Genomic DNA, 20,880 nt, shown 5'->3' with positions numbered 1-20,880 from the left:
TCATTTTGCTAATGGAACGCAGTAAAAAAATAGAACAATGTGGGGCCTTCCTTAGGCAAGTGGTTTAAGTCCGCGGCTACAAAGCAAAGCCATGTTTAAGGTGTGTGGGTTCGATCCTCGGTCGGTCCAGGATCTTTTCGTAATGGAATTTTCCTTGGCTTCCCTGATCATAGAAATATTTTTCGTTTAGGCTCTAAAGATAGATACCTGCCACACGATATACGAATGCGAGAATGCAACTTAGGCAAAGAGAGCTTCCAGTTAATAACTGCGGAAGTGTTCATTGTACTCTAAGCTGAGTAGCAGGCTCTGTCCCAGTGCGAACGTTATGCCAAAAAGAAAAAGATTATAGGGCTTCCTCCATATATTTTTCCACTAATCCTTTAACCGAATTTTCCAGTTGTTACTCATGGAAATCTTCTAAAGATGTTTACAGAATTTTTTCCAAGTAATCCCACAAAGGTTAATTCCAGAGTTGTTCTGAGATTATTTTTCCAAGAAACCCGACTCGAATTTCTACGTCATTTCAATCACGGTAACTTCAAAGAATTTCCCCCAAAAATCTTCGTGGAAACTTTTCAAAGAATTCCTAAAATTGACCTTGTGTTTCATAATTGAGTTCCTCTAATTTTTTCTAGGGATTTTTCTACAATTTCATCGAAGAATTACAACTGCAGAACTAGATTCAAAATCCGGTTACGCCTGAACATGTCATGAACCGCATTACCAATAAAAGGTGCCTTCCAGATGCTTTACTTATCCCAGTAACCGAATATTATGTCCATGACAACTGTGAAAATGCTGAGGTATATATGTCTGAAAATGGTTTGATATGTCCAAGCCCCATTCATTGAATCTATGTGAAACTTCAATTGTTCTGGTCAATCATAGAGTAGTAACTACGAAACAATATCATGAGCTTTTTCAAACAAAGACAACTCTCAACTCTCAGGAGAAAATGGAAGAAAATATGGAAAACATGCTGTAAACAAAGAACTCTGAACTAAATCAACCTATCACAGGATTACATATTAAAACAAAATAAAAACAATGTGTCACTTTTATATTTCACTCCCGGATGCACGCAGATAATCGTTGCGATAAAATCAAATCTAATTAACAAGACTATGTTAAGATTCATGGGTTTAAGTTCCCCTGAAGATATTTTCAGGTTGGAAATGTTTTCCCATCTTCGTGCAAGCCAAAAATGGTCAATTGGCAAGGAAAGCTCATCTTCACTGTATACGTCAGTGACCAAATATTATTCAGTATTAAAATCTAATCAGCCCTCACTTCCTAAAACAATAATCGCACTAATTTGGCACCCCACACTCCGAAACGCTTCCCATACCCTCCCGACCGAATATTAATTTCATCACAATCAGCCACCTTCAAAACGCTATCTTCCGATTCACTTTCGATTGACCTTTTTTGTCTACGTGCCGGCGGAGCCTCATTTTATTCCGATTACCACCTAGATAATCGTTATTGTAAGAAACGAAAGAAAAAAAAAACCTCTAAATTGAACATCAATAGCCCAAAAATACTCAGAATCGGAAACCAGTTTGCCTTTCTCGTCACCGCGCCCCACCTAATAGAGGAATTCTTCCATGCATTCCCCGTCTAGAGCGTTTCGTGTGTTTCTCACCGAGCGAGCCGATGCCACCAACCACACGCGAGCGCTAGGGGAGCTAGGGGGCTAAACGCGCCACCCTCGATTTGGTGGAAAGTTGTGTACTGGAAGTCTATTTTTCACTCAAGGATGCAGAACATGTGTAAAAATGCATACCTTTACATATTGTTTTTATGTTTTTCTGAAGAAATTCGTAAAAAGTCTGAGAAAACCGTTTTCGCTGTTCATTGACATAGTTTGAAAAAAATATATGTTCAATTTACCCTTAAAACGTTTGTTGAAGGACCTGAATTTTAATCAACTCTTTCAAGATAAACTTCCAGATAAATCTGTACTTGTGGCACCACTGGCACGGCGTACCAATCCGAATAATAATAAGTAAACACAGTTAGGGATTCAAACTACTTCGTCGCAAGCGCTAATATTCGTCGTATCAAACTTTAAATGTTCCACTGTGACGTATATTCGAAATTCACTACAGTATCGATTGATTTCTCAAGTGTAATTTTGTGAAAGCTGTTATAGTTCGTTCTCTTGTACCCAAAAAATGCAATAAAACTACTGTATTGCAATAAATAACTTCAGTTCAATTATCCACTTTGCACTTTTTCAGCGAAATCGCATGGACGAAGACGTACCGAGCGAAATCTGATTAGCGATCGACTTAGCCACGCAAAATTACGAATCAAATTTCTTCCCGCCCATCTGTGTGACTTACTTGACCGGCCACTTATTTAGACTATGGAAAACCTTCGTACATCTTCACTGAAGGATTTTTTTTAGATCACACGAATTAGAGCTTCTTTAACTCACGAAATTTTTAGAATTTATTTCAATTACCGTCCGGACTAAGATTAAAAATTTGCGTGCATCGAAGTGGGAATGATGTTCGGAAAGGAAAACCATTCCTTCGATTGTGATTGTTTTCGCTGTACTGTGAGCAATCCTGTATTTGCTCGGTAAAATGTATGGGCTGGATTTCGATGGGACCAATGCATTTTAAGGGATATCCACATATCACATCATGCTGTAGGTATGAAGAGTGATGCCCGAAAATCTAAATTATCTAGTTAAACATTTTGTTATAACGTCAAAGAGTGTATTTTGGCTACTCACTATATCACAGTGAGCCGTTAGTTGTGAGACGAATAAAAACTGATTACGACCAATATGGAAATGAGCATATTGCGGCGCTAATTATAAATCCACATCTTGGAGGGAATGACACACAGGACAGATCGCCGCAATACAAACGTCAACAATCAAGTCGGTTTGATATTTGTCAACCTTTATTGTTCGCCAAGTACCGTCAACGTACCAGTATCCGCTTATGTTCTAGTAGCCCGCTCACGACTTCAAAAAGCAAGGTAATTTGAGTAAATACACAAAAAAATGTCCACAGTATGATTCTATTTGTCGATAAGAATTGTATAGCGACTAAAGTTTTCTAACTTACTTTGTATAAACTTATCTTTTTCAGTGTGAGCCGGCTACTGGAACATGAGTGGAAACTAGTGCACTGATGGTACTTGAAGACTCAATTTCGATGATTCTGCCAAAATAAGTAATTTTTGTTAGACTCGCGATATTTTTTGTTCTCGTGCTGAGTACAATATCAAACATGATTTTCACAGCACAAATTGCCTCATCAAAAAGTGTTTATTACCCCCAGTTCCCCTACTATTATCGTTTATGCTGGCGGTCGGTGGGTCGGAGAAGACGTCACGCTAGCACTGGCCAGAGATCTCCGAAACAGCGCAGCAGCGGTGAGGCGACCAACCATGAATGAAGATTGAAATCAGCCACAGCGTCAGCCTCTCTCGCTGGAGATGTAGATCTTTGTATCCCTGCCTATCTCTTGAGGCAGGGGCACCAGCCAAGCCGCGCAAAACACAACGAAACGTGCGGGAAGAGAATAATTTCCCCCTTCCTGCACAGCACACCATGCCTTACGACGAGTGGATGGGCGAGCCAGAGCCATGGTTGTGGAGATCCATCAGCATCTTTTGTTGTGGTTGCTGGTGGCAGGGTATTAAAGGTAGGCTCATTTGTTTGAACCGTTTAAGATTTATTTATTTTTATAATCAGTCTTTGATTATTTTCAATGCGCTTGAGAACTAGAGGGGCTCTGTGCAGCGAAGATATTCATGAACATTGGGAAAATTTAGGCATGTGACAAAGGTGTCTTGTACGTATGAAGCACTCTAGAGAATGTTTCTTCATACTGCATAAAGATGCATTTTACGCGCAACTTAAACCGCAGAAGCTTTGTGCCGGGAGCTGAAATGTGCCGGGATAAGGATGGGAGCATCTTGACGGTCGGATACGAGGTGATCGAAAGGTGGAAGCAGTACACCTAAATGGCGCTGAGAGCATAGGCACGGAGATTCAAGTCAGCGGGAGAAATGACTACGTCGGATTGTTGGACAATAGCAACCAACTGCTTCCACTTTGAGGACGGATGCCGTTCAACAGCTCTAGAATAAGAAGGCAGCTGGGAAGAATGGTATCGGAGCGGAACTCATTAAGGTGAGCCCGAAGAAGTTGGTTGCTTGTCTGCATCTATTGATAGTCAGAATCTGGGAGACAGAACAGCTACTGGAGGAGTGAAAACCAGGAGTTGTTTGTCATATCTCCAAAAAGGGCGACAAGCTAGAATGTGAAAAGTATCGAGCGGTCACTATTCTAAATGCCGTTAACAAAGCATTATCCCAGATCATCTTCCATCGCCTATCACCAATAGCAAATGAGTTCGTAGGAAGTTATCAAGCTAATTTTCTGGACGGCCGCTCGACGACGGACCAGATCTTTACAGTACAGCAAATCCTCCAAAAATGCTAGGAATATCAGGTCCCTACGCATCACCTGTTCATTGTTTTTAAAGCGACATACGACAGTATCAAACGCATAGAGCTATGGAGAATCATGAACGAGAACATCTTTCCCGGAAAGCTTACAATACTGATTAGAGGGACAATGGAAGGTGTGCAGAATTGCGTAACGATGACGGGCGAACACTCCAGCTCGTTCGAGTCTCGCCAGGGACTACGACAAGGTGATGGACTTTCGTGCCTGTTGTTCAACATTGGACTAGAAGGTGTCAAGCGGGAATCGTAATCGCCAAATTCTTTGTGATGCAAAAGCTCCACTCAATACCATCTCATCCATCAATAAACTGACATTTAAAATAAAACAAATCTCCAAACACTTGTAGCAGACTTAGCTACACCTCCGAAAGAGCAAACGCACCTCCCATGCGCAAAACTTCCCCACATTCAACAATGGCCAATTCATCAACTGTCACCACCTGTGCTGCCCTATCGCAACATTATCAAATTACATCGCGGTCAACACGACACTGCTGCAATGCCACAAAACAATTTCCTTTCCGCTATCTAAATGTATCTCTCCATTTGGGACACCACACATTAGAGCCCAAGGTCTTATCACGTGTCGATCGAAAGCGCAGCTCGAACCATGCCGTCCATAATTTCCCAATAACCCATCATCAGAGGAACTTGGCCTGTACCGAAGAATTGTAACCTGTCAGCCGAACCGTTGTTCGACAACGATGGATGCCCGCGTGTTCCAGATTGGAACCAACATTGGAAGCGACAATGACATAAAATAGAAAAGAAAAAAAGCCGCCCAGAATCAATTGAACATCCTCTTCACGTGATTTCGACAGCGCATTCCACTCAATTAATCAATGCTATACTATGCATATTGAGACGCGCATAACAATCAGTAGTATGGGCGTAGCCAGAGGAGGGCAAGGGGCAAAGTAGCCCCCGGTCAACAGAAACAACGGAATATTCCACTTGATATTTTAATTTCAGTGTTTATTCCAAAAATCATTTCTGAGAATGCCTAGAATTTCTCCAGCGAGTCTTCAACAATTAATCGAGATAAGGAGACCTGGGGTAATATGCACCATCTAAGGAAGATGTGCCGAAATAAAGTCTAAACAACATGTATGTTGTGTTTTCATACACAAATCTACTTAGTTTGTATTCACCAAGCAAGGCGTTGAGCGAATTTTCATATCAAACTAATTTGTAGGCAAAAATAACCTCAAAAACTACTTTTTCGTGAATTATCATTCATGCGGGGCACGATGCACTGCTTTTTGGGGCAAAATGCACCACAACATTAAGGCAAGACGCACCTAAACAAAGGCGCATGACGCACCACAACAATGAGGCAACCATCGCGTTTTGAACGGAATTTTATTTATAAAAAAAACACGATTTTTCGATGAATTACCGACCAGTGGATTACAACAGCGCTGTTACAAAGTTTGTTATTCAGATAGCACGTATTTCCCAAACAAATATGTTATAATTTTGGCTGATTGGTGGTTAATTTAACAAAATATATAAAAAAGTTCTTATAAGTTGAACACAATTTAAACAAAATATGTTGTAAATTTAACAAAAATAAAACTCAATTTGTTTAAAATTTTACAAAATTATAACTCATCGTGTTGTTTATCATAGCTTAATTATAACATTTTTTTTAATTTCTTAACATGAAATAAAAGTGATCAATTGCTTTCAGATTCTTCATAACTAAGTATGCTATAATTTTGGTATGAACAAAATAAATAAATAAAATTTATAACAAATATATAAAAATTTGCTATTTGTAACAGGGTGACCCATTTCGCATAAAGACGTTTGGCATAATGGATGTTTCGCATAAAACAGTAATTAATACAAAATCAGGTAGTATTTAAGAGAAGGCATATAATTCTCATTATGCCAAACGTCCTTATGCTAAACGTACTTACATATGCGAAATGTCCCACCCCGATTTGTAACAAATTATCAAATTGTTATATCAAATTGTGACAAAATTTTATTGCCGGGTTTCGCTTACAAGATGATACAGTTGTGCATAAGTACGTTGCTGAAGACTTCAAATGAGCTAACTTTTATGATTGAAGTTTATTTTGGAATGGACCGTACTGCCCCGACCAATGGAGTGCATGTTGCCCGAACCGGGAGCTTATCAGAAAATGTTACAGAAAATAAAAATCGTTGTGTTGTTTCGCCAAATCATATCATCAAAAGCTAAGCCAGTCTCTAATTATCTGTGTTATGGTAAAAGATTGAAAATAGTTTCAATCCATCACTTTCATCGGGGTAACTTTCCCGCCTCATGCTTTTCAATATATTGTTCTGTCTTCCTCTTAAGTTTTCCAAAATGTATCACATTCTCATGGTGTCAACCATTTTCAATGTTTCATCAATCTGCATTGTGTTTTTAACTCAAAACTTGTTCATTTCAGAGAAATTGACAAGGTGCGTTTTGTCCCGACAGTGCACATTACCCCAGGAACCCCTATATATCAGAGAATGCATCGACAAATTTTCATAGAAGCTCATCGATAAAATCTTCCGTGAACTTAAATGAAATCCAAACAAAAATGTCACAAAGATATTTACCTCAATCTCCACCTTCCAGAATTTATCAATGGAATCCAGAAAAACTATCTTTAAAACACAAGACATTTGCTTCATGAAATGTTTCAGAAATTGTAACAGAGAATATTTTTGGACAAAGAATATATGACAAAAGATCGAAAGATAAAAGGTCGAAAGAACAGAATGTCAAAAGGACAGAAGGTCGAAAGACAAAAGATCGAAAAGACGAAAGGTCTAAGAACAAAAAAGAAAGCACAAAAGGTCGAAAATCTTTTTCCAAGAAGGGAAAAATTTCACACCAACAAATAGTTTTCGTCCTTTTGTCTTTCGACCTTTTCTCATTTCGACCATTTTTCCACAACCTTTGGGCAAGTATTTCTGGATTTATTCGATATTCGTCTAAAACACCACCATCAGGACTCCATTCTATGCTTCAAAGAAATTTCTACTGAATTGAACTTGGCCAAGAATTAAACCTGAAATTCCACTTCAGCACTCTTATTAATAATTCATCTTGATTATGTGTAGCTATCATCCTTCAGTATTTGAACAAAATATCCCTATATCGATTCTTGATTACTTTCTTGGGATTGTGCTATGAATTACTCCATAAACTCCTTCTCTACAAAAACCTTTTTTTACACCGAGTTTATTTAGTTGAAAAAATGCTCTGAAATACCTCTGAGAACTCCTTCAAGATTTTTTTTGAAGTTTTTCCCAGAAATTACACACAAGATCCGCACAGCCGAGCGTGAATTTTAACTGACATATCAGCAAAATATCAAACTTGTTTATAGTTGACATCAAACGTCTCTTTTGCTGAGATGTTAGCAAACGAACTTTAACCGAGATTTGCACAGCTTAGATAGACATTTTTGACATTTGGCACTTATTGTCAGTCAGGAATTCCTACAGAATTTACGCCAAACTGAGTTGTTTCATCATTCTGTGCAATTCCAACAAAAACTTCGAAGGTTTTTGAAAGATACTAGGAACACATCACAAATTAATATCAGCAATTTTACTAAGGACACATTCAAGGAATGATCCAGGCAACGATTTCTAAAAATAATACTCTACTGAATCTTTCAATAATTTTTCTTTGGTAGATTTTTATATGTACTACCATAGCAATTTCTCCTGGAATACCTTTTAAGCTCCTCAGACAAGCAACATTTACGCATGACAAATTCACCTCTTACGTCATACGTTGCTTATATTCGTAATGTTTCACGAATAAGTTGTCGACAAAAGGACTCATATCTACAAAAGTGGAGGCGATATGCGTGCATATTTTAAATTTAAAAAAAATGCATACAATGCGAGTGCATAGATTTTCTTGCGAACTAATAGGCAATCTTATACGACTTAATTTATTTTAACAAATTTTAATTTAACAGCAACTACAGCTTCATTTGAATTACTTTGTATATACGGGTAAAACGAAATGTACAAATGAAATTAGAAAGTAGCATTTTATGCGATGAGTTTCATCAATCAAACGATTTCGTCCTCCATGTAATGCGTGTATGGTAAAATTTGAATAAAAAATCGAGTTATTACGTGTTATTAACTGTTACTAAACCAAACCCTAGCATACCACACAAACCAAAGATCAGCTTAGAATCTTGACGCGAGTTCACAACTTCGTCCTGAATTAACGGATCGTTTTAATTATTCTCTTGGAGAACTAATATAGCGACATATTTGACGTACGGTCACATTATAACAATCAACAAATAAATTAGCTGATCAGTTATTGAGCCACACTTATGAACCCTTCTTATCAGCGTTGAGACAATTTGATTTTTTTTTGTTCGTAATTTGGCCAAACGGCATTCGACCAAACGACATTCGGCCAAACGACCCGTTCGGCCAAATGGTATTCGGCCAAATGGCGTTCGGTCAAACGGCATTCTGCCAAATGGCCGGACATCATAAGAAGGATATTTAACAAAACCGAGTGTGTAGTTTGATCGATTTATTGCATAATGAATTGTGACGTCATGATTTTTTAGCTCAGAAGCGCCAGCAATTTGAAGAACAGTAGGAGTATTTGAGCTCATATCACCTTCCACTTAAAAATATCAAGCCTCGATGATAAGGGTTCGATTCTCGGTTCTTTTTTTAAACAATGCAGAAACTTTTATTTAGATTTAGGTCATTTTTCTAAAAAAAGACTAACACACTTAAAAACATTTACCCAAAAATGAGTAAAAATTATTTTTGGGTTTTACGAAATTTGGGTATCCAACTTCATCATTTGCTAAAGCTAACCCAGACATCGTCGAGGGAAATCATTTGAAGGATATTGGCTACCTATATGACAGGTCCAGTGACTTAGTTTTTTACAAAATGAGAAAAATTGGAGCTTAGGGAATATTGTTAACTATTCTTCTAATTCTAGGCGGCCAATAAACTTACAATGAATGTATGCGGTATGGTCTGAGCTGCTTTTTTAAAATGGCAGTGTTAAATATCCAATTTATCCAGTTAGAAGATAGATAAAATTGACGACCAAAACGATCGATACCAGTTACTAGCTAGTCGAGTAACTTTTTTCATTGGAGTTCTCTTAAGGAGTTCCTAAAAAGTAGCTCCAAGCTCTTACAAAGATTTAGGATTTTTTCAAGAGTTTCTACGGAAGGTAATCCAACAATTTAATTGAAAGTACCTCAAGTATTCCCGAGATGAGCTAGCCTAGAGTTCACAATATGTTGACTTCCTTCAATGAATTTTCAAATAACTTATCTTTTGACAGATAGAGTAAGCAAAAGTTCCAGTGGGAAAAAATAATATTTTTAAAATTTCTACCTCAATTAGCTTGTTAAGGGATATCAAACTGTTTACATATTCTAAATCTACGTTCAAAATTGAACCAGAATACAAAATTTCAAAATTTTCAATGGCCTAGAACTATTTTTAAAACGCATTTGTAATTAGTATAGAAATCAATTTTGAATCAAGTTTCACTTCAGGACTGTCCTTATGTAAATAAAATGTTCTAATTTCAGGTTTAATTTATTTATTTTTGGATCATTTTCAATATCAAAATTAAGATACAAAAAATTGTGAACAATTGAAAACAAATGTTATAAATGTTTTAGTGATTCGAATATTGAATGGTACTTTTACTTTAAATATCAAACTTCGACTTCCACTTGCAGTCTTCTTCAGTATCAGTTATTCGCAATCTTTGTGGTGGTAGACGGAATAAGCGTATCTGTCAAAAGATAAGCAATTTGAGTGAAATTAAGAGGTCTTCTTCTTCTTCTTCTTTCTGGTGTTACGTCCCCACTGGGACAGAGCCTGCAACTCAGCTTAGTGTTCTTATGAGCACTTCCACAGTTATTAACTGAGAGCTTACTATGCCAATGACCATTTTTTGCAAGTGTATCGTGTGGCAGGTACGAAGGTACTCTATGCCCTGGGCAGTGAAGCGTATAATACATTTTTGATGCTATTGTCGCATTGCTGTTACATTCACATGCAAGAGGTTTCAAAACATTCATTTGTGACATTCAGGTTGCTACTGATACATTCTTACTGCAGCCATGAATGTATTACCTGACATGGATAAGAGTAGCGTGCAATTCTTTTCAGCCTCCCATGAACGTTATGCTGTTGTGGATGACGGGAATGCGAAATGAATGTAAAAAATAATCACGACGCAGCTGCGATCGTAGCGACAACTCTTCATTCGTTTGCTTCTGATCCAAATCGCCACATCAACACAGCTGCGTTTTCACTGCTGCATAATGGACCGATGCACGAGTACACTATTTGACGTTTGAGCGGTCCCGTGTTTTTTACGTGACCATGGCAACGAGTGAATTCGGCACCGCTCAAACGTCAAATTAGTGAACTCGTGAGTTGGTCCATGGACCTTTGCACGAGTTCACTAATTTGACATTTGAGCGGTGCCGTATTCACTAGCTACCATGGTAACGCTCAAACGTCAGCGACTGAACTCGTGCATTGCTCCATTGGAGGAGAGGGCGTTCATTGGAAGCAACAAAAAAGTGGCACAAACCAGGGTTTTTCAGGTTTGTTTCTACCCTCTTTATTCGTAGGTTTCTGCTTCGAGCCGTTCTCGCACAAGGTGCTGTCCATAAACAACGTGCTCATCCATGGGGGGAGAAGGGCGGGGGTAGTTTGTTTGACCAAAGATCACGATCGGCACATTTTTTTGTATAGACGAAAAACCGACCGACGAAGGAAGAGGAGTCTAAAAATAGAAAAATAACCCGTGAGTTATGGACAGCCCTCAAGCTGGTGCGGCTGGTTGATACAAGAATGAAAAGAAAAACATATTTCAATCGGTGCACATTGTAAGTGGCACATTATGATAATACAGATTAACGTCTACTACAGTAATTCATTACAACCATGATACATTTATTGCTGACCAAAAAATAGTCACAGTCGCGCATGACTTTTATTTTCAGTATCACATGAAAGTTTTTGTTGCATGAAAGTCATGGTAGTCTATGTGTGATTGTCACGCTCACTACAGTTTTTGACGGTACATTTTGGTTCACTGGCCCTGGGAATCGAGAAAATTTACATTACGAAAAGTTCCTCGACCAGCGGGATTCGAACCCACGAACCCTCAGCATGGTCATGCTGAATAGCTGTGCGTTTACCGCTACGGCTATCTGAGCCCGAAATTAAGAGGTACCATACTTAAATCTAATAGGGTCCTATAACCCTGTCCCAATTTTAGTACCAAACGCTTAGTACCAGACAAACAGACGTAAAACTGACGAAAAATCCACCGACGGTCATTTCAAATTAACTTTGTTCCAAATCTTACAACCAGAGGTGCGCACATTCTTTTTCTTCAGGTTTAACGTTTCACACTACCGCCATCTTCAGGTCTTATTGCATTGAGGCTCCCCTAAATCAACGCGATTATTTTCGGTGACAGCGACAAAAAAATTAACGCGTTTCGTCGCTGCTAGCACTCTTATATGGAACCATGCACACTGACGTGTCGAAAATCGCTGCAAAATCGCTGCATACAGCGAAACCTCAGCAAAATCGCTGTTGTCGTAAAAGTTGTTTAGATTTGGGGAAACCTTTAAACTGTTTTTCGTGCAATATGCTCATCAGGAGCTGGTGGTGTAAACTGGACGATGGATATTAAATTTTTGAATGATTCAAACCCAAATATTATTTTTTTTGTGATTTTGTCACACCACTTGGTTTAAACTCAAATTATGGGTGTATTCTGTTTTCCGTATCCCTTCCAAAATGTCAAATAGGAACAATCCCGGTGTTGAAAAGTGAGATAGGTTCAACCCCTGTGGTGTTTTTGTTGACTAAGCGAATGTCGAACGTGATAAAAAAGTCATGGTTCAAATTTTGACCCATTTTTTTTTTTAATATAAGTTTAGGGTAAGTGTTCCCTTAGTTGTGAGTGTTCCTATAGTTGCGGTAGTGCCGTTTTCGCTTATTTTAATGCATTAGCCACAGAACCGACACTGCCAATCGACGTTTTGGCTTGTTGATACACGGAATAGTTGAAAAGAGCGTTAAAATTGCTTTAAAACTGATAAAATATCACTCAAATTGCTAAAACTTTTCTTGCTTGTACCAATAGTTGCGGTGAAGTGTTCCTATAGTGGAGGATCCCATAAGAAAACAACGGATACCGCAACTATAGGAACACAAATTAAAAAATACCGCAACTAAAGGAACAGCGTACCAGCGTACCTGCGATGAAATCAGTTTTCTCATTAAGTCAATGGTCGTTACTTCCCGTTACAACATTAACATGTACATTAATTGCGCTTCTTGAATTTAGGCGGTTAAATGAAGTTCAACCGTGCTTAGTACCTCCACTATTGGTACATCTACCCTATATGTGATAAAGCCGTTATTTGAGCGGGAAAATTTGCTAAAGTAATAGCAAGAACATGCTCTATCGTGTTATTGATTAAAAACAAGATTTTATCAAAAATTTTAGGAGCCTATTTTTTGATAATCTTTACTTCTTAGATTTTACAAATCTCTACAAGGGATATCCTTATAAAAAATCCCGACCAATTTTGGGAGGGGTTGCTGAAAAGAAGTCTCTAAATGGAACACTGGATGATTCTGTTAATATATGCAAATATCTTTATATGTTTTAGCAGAGATAACTGTGAAAGAACTTTTGAAGAAATCTTTTAAGAAAATAAAGCGTCATTCTTCAGACGAGTGACCAAAGGAAAAAACATTAGTATTTTCTGAATAATCCCAATCCATAATCCCAAAACACTACCAACAGTGATATGTAAAGAAATATTTTGAATATAACTTAGTGTTAAGCTCATAAACACTCGCCTTTTTTTCAAAAAGCAATAGGTACATCTGATAAAAACCTTGAGGGATTCTAGAAGAAATGCTCGAGGTGTACAACGGTGCACGAGGTGTGTAAACCCAAAACGAAAAACCAAAAACGAATCTTGGTAGGCATACTTCGAAAAACAATTTGATAGATGCCATAAAAAATCCAGGATTTATTCCAGGAAGAAATGCTGGTGGTACCGTTTTGTCTCAAATTCCGAACAGACTCATATTGCAAACACTCGATTTTTGTAAGGCATCATGGTTTAAATGTTTCGCTGAAACATATCATCAAATCACCAGGAAATTGCAGTCAATTGCAACTCAATTTTAAGTCTTCTAATCTATTTTATACTTCGACAGTAGTGGTGATTCTCTAGTAGAACTAGCTCAGATGAAATATTTTGTTAATTTATTCATTGATATACGATTTATTCGTGCTGTTCAGAATTAACACAGTGTTCGGCATTTGAATCAAAATGTTGTTCCATACTTTTAAGTAAAAACAGCACTGAAAAAGTTTAAGATAACAATTTTATCAGCAAACCCAACATCTAACAGTTAGACTTAGCGAATAAATTAAAATTTTCCCAAATATCATCAAATTTATGGCTATCAGATGCATTTGAAGTCACGGTTGACCTTAAGTGTTCGGAATATGAGGCAAAACGGTATATATCTTAGGGAATTTATTAGAAAAGTATATAACAATTGTAAATTTCGCGTTACTTACTGACCAGAGTGTAATTGTCGGTCAAAAGGGATCTCCACCGATCGAATCTTGAGACTTTTCCAATCTGAAGAATTGGAAATCGTAAAATGGACCCATTATTCAGCACAAATATACAACCAGGTCAAGTGTTGCACTACACTATGGGAAATGTGAAAGAAAAAGTAGGTTGAATGGCATTCATAGTAAACATTTTATGCAAAAAGGGTGCGGAGTAATGAAGGTTTTGGCGTAAATTTGTATAAGAATTTTTTAGGTCACTCGCCCCCTTTCTAACAAAAACCCTGTCTCCACCCATGATCGGTTAAGTTGTATATTTTGATTTTCCGGGCCGCTGAGAGGCCATCGCAAGATAATGTTTGCCTTCCTGCACAGGGCGGTCACTTTCAATTAAAACAAATCAACACAACAAACAGTCCGATTATGATTGGATGCTTCGCGAGCTCTACGATGCTTTCTACGATGAGTATTTATGTTTTGAGAAGAAAACGGCGGAAAAAATCGCTTGCCCACTCGCACAGGAAAAAGAGTTGTAGAGGACTTTGATTATGGTTCATCAGCGTGAAGAGGGAGATTTCTAATCAAATAAGTCTTTTTTTCGTTTTGACCTAGCCTACGAGTAGTTCAGAGAGTATATAGTAAACAATTTTTATACACAATATTTTGCTTTTGAATAGTAGGACTATCGAAGCGAGTACGGGGGTGAAATGGGGTATGAAGTAGGTACACACGGGTAAGAATGAGGGGGGTAATGTAGAATGAAGAAGGGGGTGGTAGATTTCAAAAAAGAGCTAAAAGTAGAGTAAATATTACACAAAGTACGGTCGATTGCTATCGCTGCGATTGGAGTGATGGGTGTTGTACTGCGATTCCGGAATGGTGGAGTACACGTGGCCTAGGGTGTTGGTGTTGTTGGACTTACTGGTGCGATAGTAGCCCACGGGAGCTCCCATGCCGGAGGAGGCACTGCCCTGTTGGAGGTTCATTTGATGGTGCTGCTGTTGATGTTGAAGTTGCGGATGATGGGGATAGGTTTGCAGGTGCGGCGAATGGCTGGTCTGCTGCTGTTGTTGTAGTGGAATGTGATGTGCTGGCGCCGATGGGGCATGAGGATGATGGTGATGGTGGAAAGGAACCATCGCGTGACCTCCTCCAACTGCGTGGTGAAGCGTTGGGGCTTCGTACTGTGGCGAGGAAGCAGTCGAAAGTTCATCCTCGGTGTTGTAAGTACTGTGGTTGGGGGAATGAGCCGACTGCGGTGGATACTGTACGCATACTTCAGAGTTCAGACGTTTTGGCCAGGTGGCCGTCGGTGCGGTAGGATTTGTTGGAGCCGGAGTATACCGGATGTTAATGGCTTTGCGATGAGGGGCTTTATTTACAGGGGAATTTTTGCCAATGTCCGGCATGGCAAAACGGAGCTTGTCCCAGAAGCGACGATCGTCCCACGAGATAACGGTGCAGGTTCGCGTGAGGATATCCATTATGGGATCCATCGTGAGCATCGATTGGGGCACCGAAGTAATGAGGATAAGCTTCTGTTTCCGTCGGGATGGTCGGATTAGCTCTAGCACCGCTTGCAATCCGGCTCGGAACTCTGGTTGAGACCATTCAAGTTGCATAAATTTCACACTTATAAATAGAATTAACTTGCGGGATGCGTCGGCAGCGCCTTGTAGTGAATCCGCCAGAAAGGCTGCCGAGTGTATATCCCGATAGTGCAGGCAAAGTGCGTAACCATTATGCTCCAATTCTTGTGCAATTTGACTAGTGACCATATCAGCATCGGCAGCACTATAAACAAGATATCCATCGTAAAGCTTCTCACTATCCTCGCATCGCTCCATCGCATTGAGCGGATCCTTACAGATCCTTACTCCGTACCGAGAATGCGCCCACAGACACACATCGTTCCGGAAGATGAACACCAGCGTCACCAGGAGAATCGTCAGCACTAGTCCGGCTAGCACGGCAATCAACAGTGGCAAATAGTCTATAAAATCATTATCGATAATCGTCCGCTGCACGGTTGGTGTCGCAATCGGAGCACTTTTGTGGCTCTCACACTCCTTAATCGCGTCCTTTAGTAATTTATTATTCGAACACTGAAATTCACTTAGTCCGTTCGTTTCGTTAAACTGTCGCTCGGCCCAGTCCACTAGTTTACCCATCGATTCACATGCACAGGCCAGTTTATTACCACTTAGCGAGATTAGCCGGAACCTACCGCCCAGTGGCATCAGTTCCCAGGGCTTCAATTCACTGATTTTATTGTCACTTATCGTAAGCACTTCCAATGATTTCTGATAATAGAACGATTTGTTACCGATGGCACTGATGGAATTGTGATCCAGGAACAGTTCCTTCAATTCACGCAGCTGCTCGAATTCGGCTCCACTGATACTTTCCAGCCCATTGTGTTCCAGGTGCAGCACACTGAGTGCCGGAATTCCGCCAAACGTTTTATTATTCAGGCCATCGATGTGGCTATTGTTCAGATACAGTGACTTTAGCTTTTTCTTGCCGATGAAAACGTGACTCTCCAGCTGACCGAAATTATTCCCATCCAAATAAATGTCCGTAGCATCCATTGGGATTTTTACCGGAATCGAATTTAATCCCACACTGCCGCAGTCTACGATATTGGACTCCCATGCTGTGTCGTGATAGCAATTGCACCGGTCTGGACACGTCATTTTGCAATCGCACGCATCAAAATCGCAGCAGTGGCACGTTGCGAAACAATGGCTCTCGTATTTACACAGAAACTCACTGGCCTTCATTTCCATCAGGGGCCTGACTAACTCACCGCGCTCGTGCTCCATTGTACACATCACCGAATCAAGATCCTTCACCTGTGGATATTGACGAAGGTAACTCAGCTCGTTGATGCGCTGTAACCATTCCATGCTGCAATCACAGTGGATTAAATTATCTCCAATATAAAACTCAGGCATAGTTCGCGTATCAGGGACCAGTGTCAGTGCCAGTGATGACATTTCCAGCCGACGCAAGTGATTTCCATAAAGAACCACCTTCACAATGCTCTCCTTGCTGGTAAATGTCTCCGGGGCAATTTCCTCGATTAGATTGTTGTTCAACAGCAAGGTTTCGATATTTTTCGGAAACGAGCTTGAATTGATGTACTTTATACGATTGTGAGAAACATCCAACATTTTCAGCTGGAACCAATTACCAACGTCGTACCGATTGCCCAGCTCTGATATATTGTTCTTGTGGATGTCCAACCACTCGAGCGACTGCGGATAGTGCGAATAGTCAAACCAACCAATGTTGTTATCCGAGATGTTTAAATAAACAAGCGACGTGAGGGAGGTGAACACTCCTGCTACATCCTCCAGTTCATTGTTATCCAACCTGATGGCTCTAAGCGTTGGATTCGAACTGAAGGCCGACTGGTCTACGTGTCGTATCCGATTGCTTGCCAAATTCAGCACGTGAATTGTTGATAGTGCAAAGAAAGTGTCCCTTGAAATTTCTGTTATCTGATTATCAACTAACCGTAGCCCGATAAGCTCTTCCAATCCTTCAAAGGATGAGTTATTTATTTCAGATATTTGATTTTTACCCAAATCTAACGACTGCAGAAACTTCAAACTCTTCATACCGGACGGTATCTCTTCCAGCCTATTATCGTTTAGACTTAAATCATGTAGATGGGTTAAGTTCTCGAAGGCACGCTCGTGAATGTATGCAATCTGGTTCGATTCTAATATCAGCTGATTCAGAACGTACAACTCGCTGAAATGGTACGGTTCGATCTGTCGCAAACGGTTGTGCGAGAGGAATAGGGCATGTAAATTTTTCAGATCACTGAACGCCCCGTCGGCAATCAGTTCTATGGCATTGTGCTCCAAGTTCAGAATCTGCAAACTGTACAGCCCTTTAAACACATGCTGGTCCACTTTAGTGAGGTGGTTATAGCCGAGGTTCAATACCACCAGGCGCACTTGACCGGCGAATGTGTCTCGTTTGACCCAAGTCGAGGTCAGCTGATTGCGCGACAGGTCAAGCATTTCGAGCCGGTCTAGTCCTTCGAAAACTCCGGGTGCCAACACCGAAAGCGAATTATTTTGTAGATTAACTTGACGAATCTTGCGAGATGATTGAAACAATTCTGGCGTTAATGCGGTTAGCTTATTGTTGGAGAGGTTAAGGATTTCAAGTGTTCCAAGACCCACAAAAGCTCGGTCAGCGATTTCTTTTAGAAGATTCTCTTGCAAGTAAAGTGCATTAAGTGACCTCAATGCTGAGAGACCGTTGTCGGGCATGAGCGTAATGTCGTTTCCTGACAGATCTAGCACCTCTAGTCCTGTGTTGCAAGCTTTGCCAGGTGCAATTGGACCTTTGCCCCAATCTGACAGTGACAGCTGAGAAATATCACTCAGTCTGTTTCCGGTAAGGTTTAACACCCGCAAGGTGTAAAGAGGACAGAATACCTCATTTGGTAGACTCCAGATGTTGTTATCCGCAAGGTGCATCTCCTTAAGCTCGGTTAATCCTCGGAAGCTATCCGGATGTAGCTCTAGGTTCATAACAGACCAGTCAATATTGTGTGTGCTCAGTGATAAACTTTTCAGTGTTTTCATATTCGAAAACGCTGTCGCTGGGATGTACTTAATTTTACAGTACTCTATCGACAATTTCAGCAGACTGTTTAAGTTGCCTAGAAAATTTCCAGGCGTAGTAGTCGATTCTAAGGAACTTTCGAAGAACATTATGTCGTTACACTCTAATTTGAGCGATTTTATCCTATCAATTTGATAACTACTTATATTAGCTAGCAGACTCTCGGTCTTGGTTATGGTTTTGATTTTGCACTGCAGCTCATCAGATCTTTTCTCCTGCGAAACTTCCAATACCGCACCGGTCCAGGTGCATCCTTTCGGTAACGCATCATCGTGACGAAGAAAGTTGTTACGTCCTGCAGTCACTAAAGTACAGCAACCCAGAAGCACGATTCCACAGCCAAGTAGAATGAAAATTGCACCGCTGCCCTGTACTGAAGCCAGGTTGATGAATATTTACTGTGCGGTCGCGCCCGTCAATTGAAACTTCAATAGCAAAGTTCTCTATTTGAAACAAAATTTTTCATTCACTTGGACGACGAAGACATTAATTGACATTTTCACTTTCCCAACGGACTCTTCTAAACCGGAATTCACACCACTCCCGTCGCGGATGTGCTGTTCTAAATCCGATCAGAGCATAAAATATACAAAACTATCTGTTTTATTCACTCATTTCGTGTGTTGTGCACACATTCACTGGTGGATACAAATATCGTGAGTCGGTCACTTGCTTTGCTTTGCTCAATTCTTTCCGAGAAGCACACGATCCCAATTCACTCGATCTGCTCTTCTATGCAGCAAACGCGGGTGTTCAATTCCGCCGGAGAAACCTTCAACATGCTAAACTGGTGGCCGTTGTTCGAATTCTTCACTGCTTCACGTTTTTTCTTCCACTCAAACGGTCGAATCTTCTCTTGGTATGGGCTCCACGTAGGGGCTCCCCTCAGTGGTGATATCCGTTTATAAATAAGCACACACTACCATCAACAAAAATACACTCTTCCCGTAGTGCAAAGCTAAGCCGATGGAAAACACATTAGCACACAAGATTGTTTTATACAGCTATTTTCTTCCCTTCAGTGCACAACACTGAGCTGTCTTGCGGACCGCCCTGACGGCTCGACTTTATTTCTCCACTCTTCCTTTTCTTCTGACTAATTTTATAATGCTTTTATTCCTCGCCTTCTATCTGGCGAACGCGGCATCAACAACCATGCACATCACAATAATAACAGACGGTCGATTTTTTGTTGCCTTCGTTTCTGCCCCTACGACGACGAGAGGGAACCGTCCATTCTACACTGTTTTTGTGAAACGTATTTTAACACCCGACACGAGCACGATATACGGCAGCTGAAACAAGCGTCTTCTCTCGTTCGCGATTCGGAAGCGACTGAGTGGATAGTTGCAAGGCCCCAATCGTTCAGTTGAAATGAACACCATTGCTCTCTTCTGCTCACTGCTGAACCGTAAAGGAGATTGACAATAATCTCTGTTTATGTTCCAGGATGGGCCCGAACCCATTGGTTAAATTTGCTTGGGGATTATCTAACGGTCATTTCTCTCGCTCTCTCTCTCTCGCATCTACCCATTCGGAATGAACGACAAATTTCCCCAACTATGTTCATTCATCCGTATCTCCCATTTCTCAGAAGTTCATTGAATAGATGAACTCACACGATCGGAAAGAGAGCGATGCTCTTGCTATACAACTCTCTTGTAGGATAACATGATTCACCAAGTTTCGGCCACCTCAAGTGGTAGCGAATTTGCGGAGAGAGATCGCAGCCAAATTGACAAAGACCAGCACGATGTAGATGGTTTTCATGAGTATTCTTCCGGTGGACGGACCATTAATTGGTTTTGACATTTGCTCGTTGACTACAGTAAGACAGAATCCTTTTTTACTAATTAATTAGTCGTTTCTTCAAATGCGCATTACATTTTCAATGGATTTTCCGGTGGAAGATACGAAATAAGAATAATCCTTCACCTTGTGCCTAACCTCAATCTCAAACCTTGAGATGAGCGTTCGACGGTTATTTCGGTACAAATATCTTTTCGACTATTTTGATCCTACTGCACTTCGGTTAACGTCCTTATTAACAAGGAGATGTGTGTTATAAAAATGAAAAAAATATTTTAAAATTATTAGAAGGAGAA

At 40.0% G+C, this 20,880-nt stretch overlaps 1 protein-coding gene across 1 annotated transcript; it reads right to left on the bottom strand.

Moving 5' to 3' along the window:
• Positions 1–13,990: 13,990 nt before the first annotated feature.
• Positions 13,991–20,094, bottom strand: LOC5572139 (toll-like receptor Tollo). The gene has a single exon (XM_021849095.1). The coding sequence runs from the start codon at positions 18,862–18,864 to the stop codon at positions 14,935–14,937; it is 3,930 nt and encodes a 1,309-aa protein (XP_021704787.1). The 5' UTR covers positions 18,865–20,094; the 3' UTR covers positions 13,991–14,934.
• Positions 20,095–20,880: the final 786 nt, after the last annotated feature.

Source organism: Aedes aegypti, chromosome 3 (assembly GCF_002204515.2).
Source record: "Aedes aegypti strain LVP_AGWG chromosome 3, AaegL5.0 Primary Assembly, whole genome shotgun sequence".
NCBI lineage: Eukaryota > Metazoa > Arthropoda > Insecta > Diptera > Culicidae > Aedes > Aedes aegypti.
Note: the sequence above shows the minus strand (reverse complement) of the source record. Positions and strands in the feature narration are given on the sequence as shown.

Excerpts from the sequence above, each read along its gene's own strand:
- LOC5572139 (XM_021849095.1), bottom strand. The coding sequence starts at position 18,864 with ATGTTCTTCGAAAGTTCCTTAGAATCGACTACTACGCCTGGAAATTTT.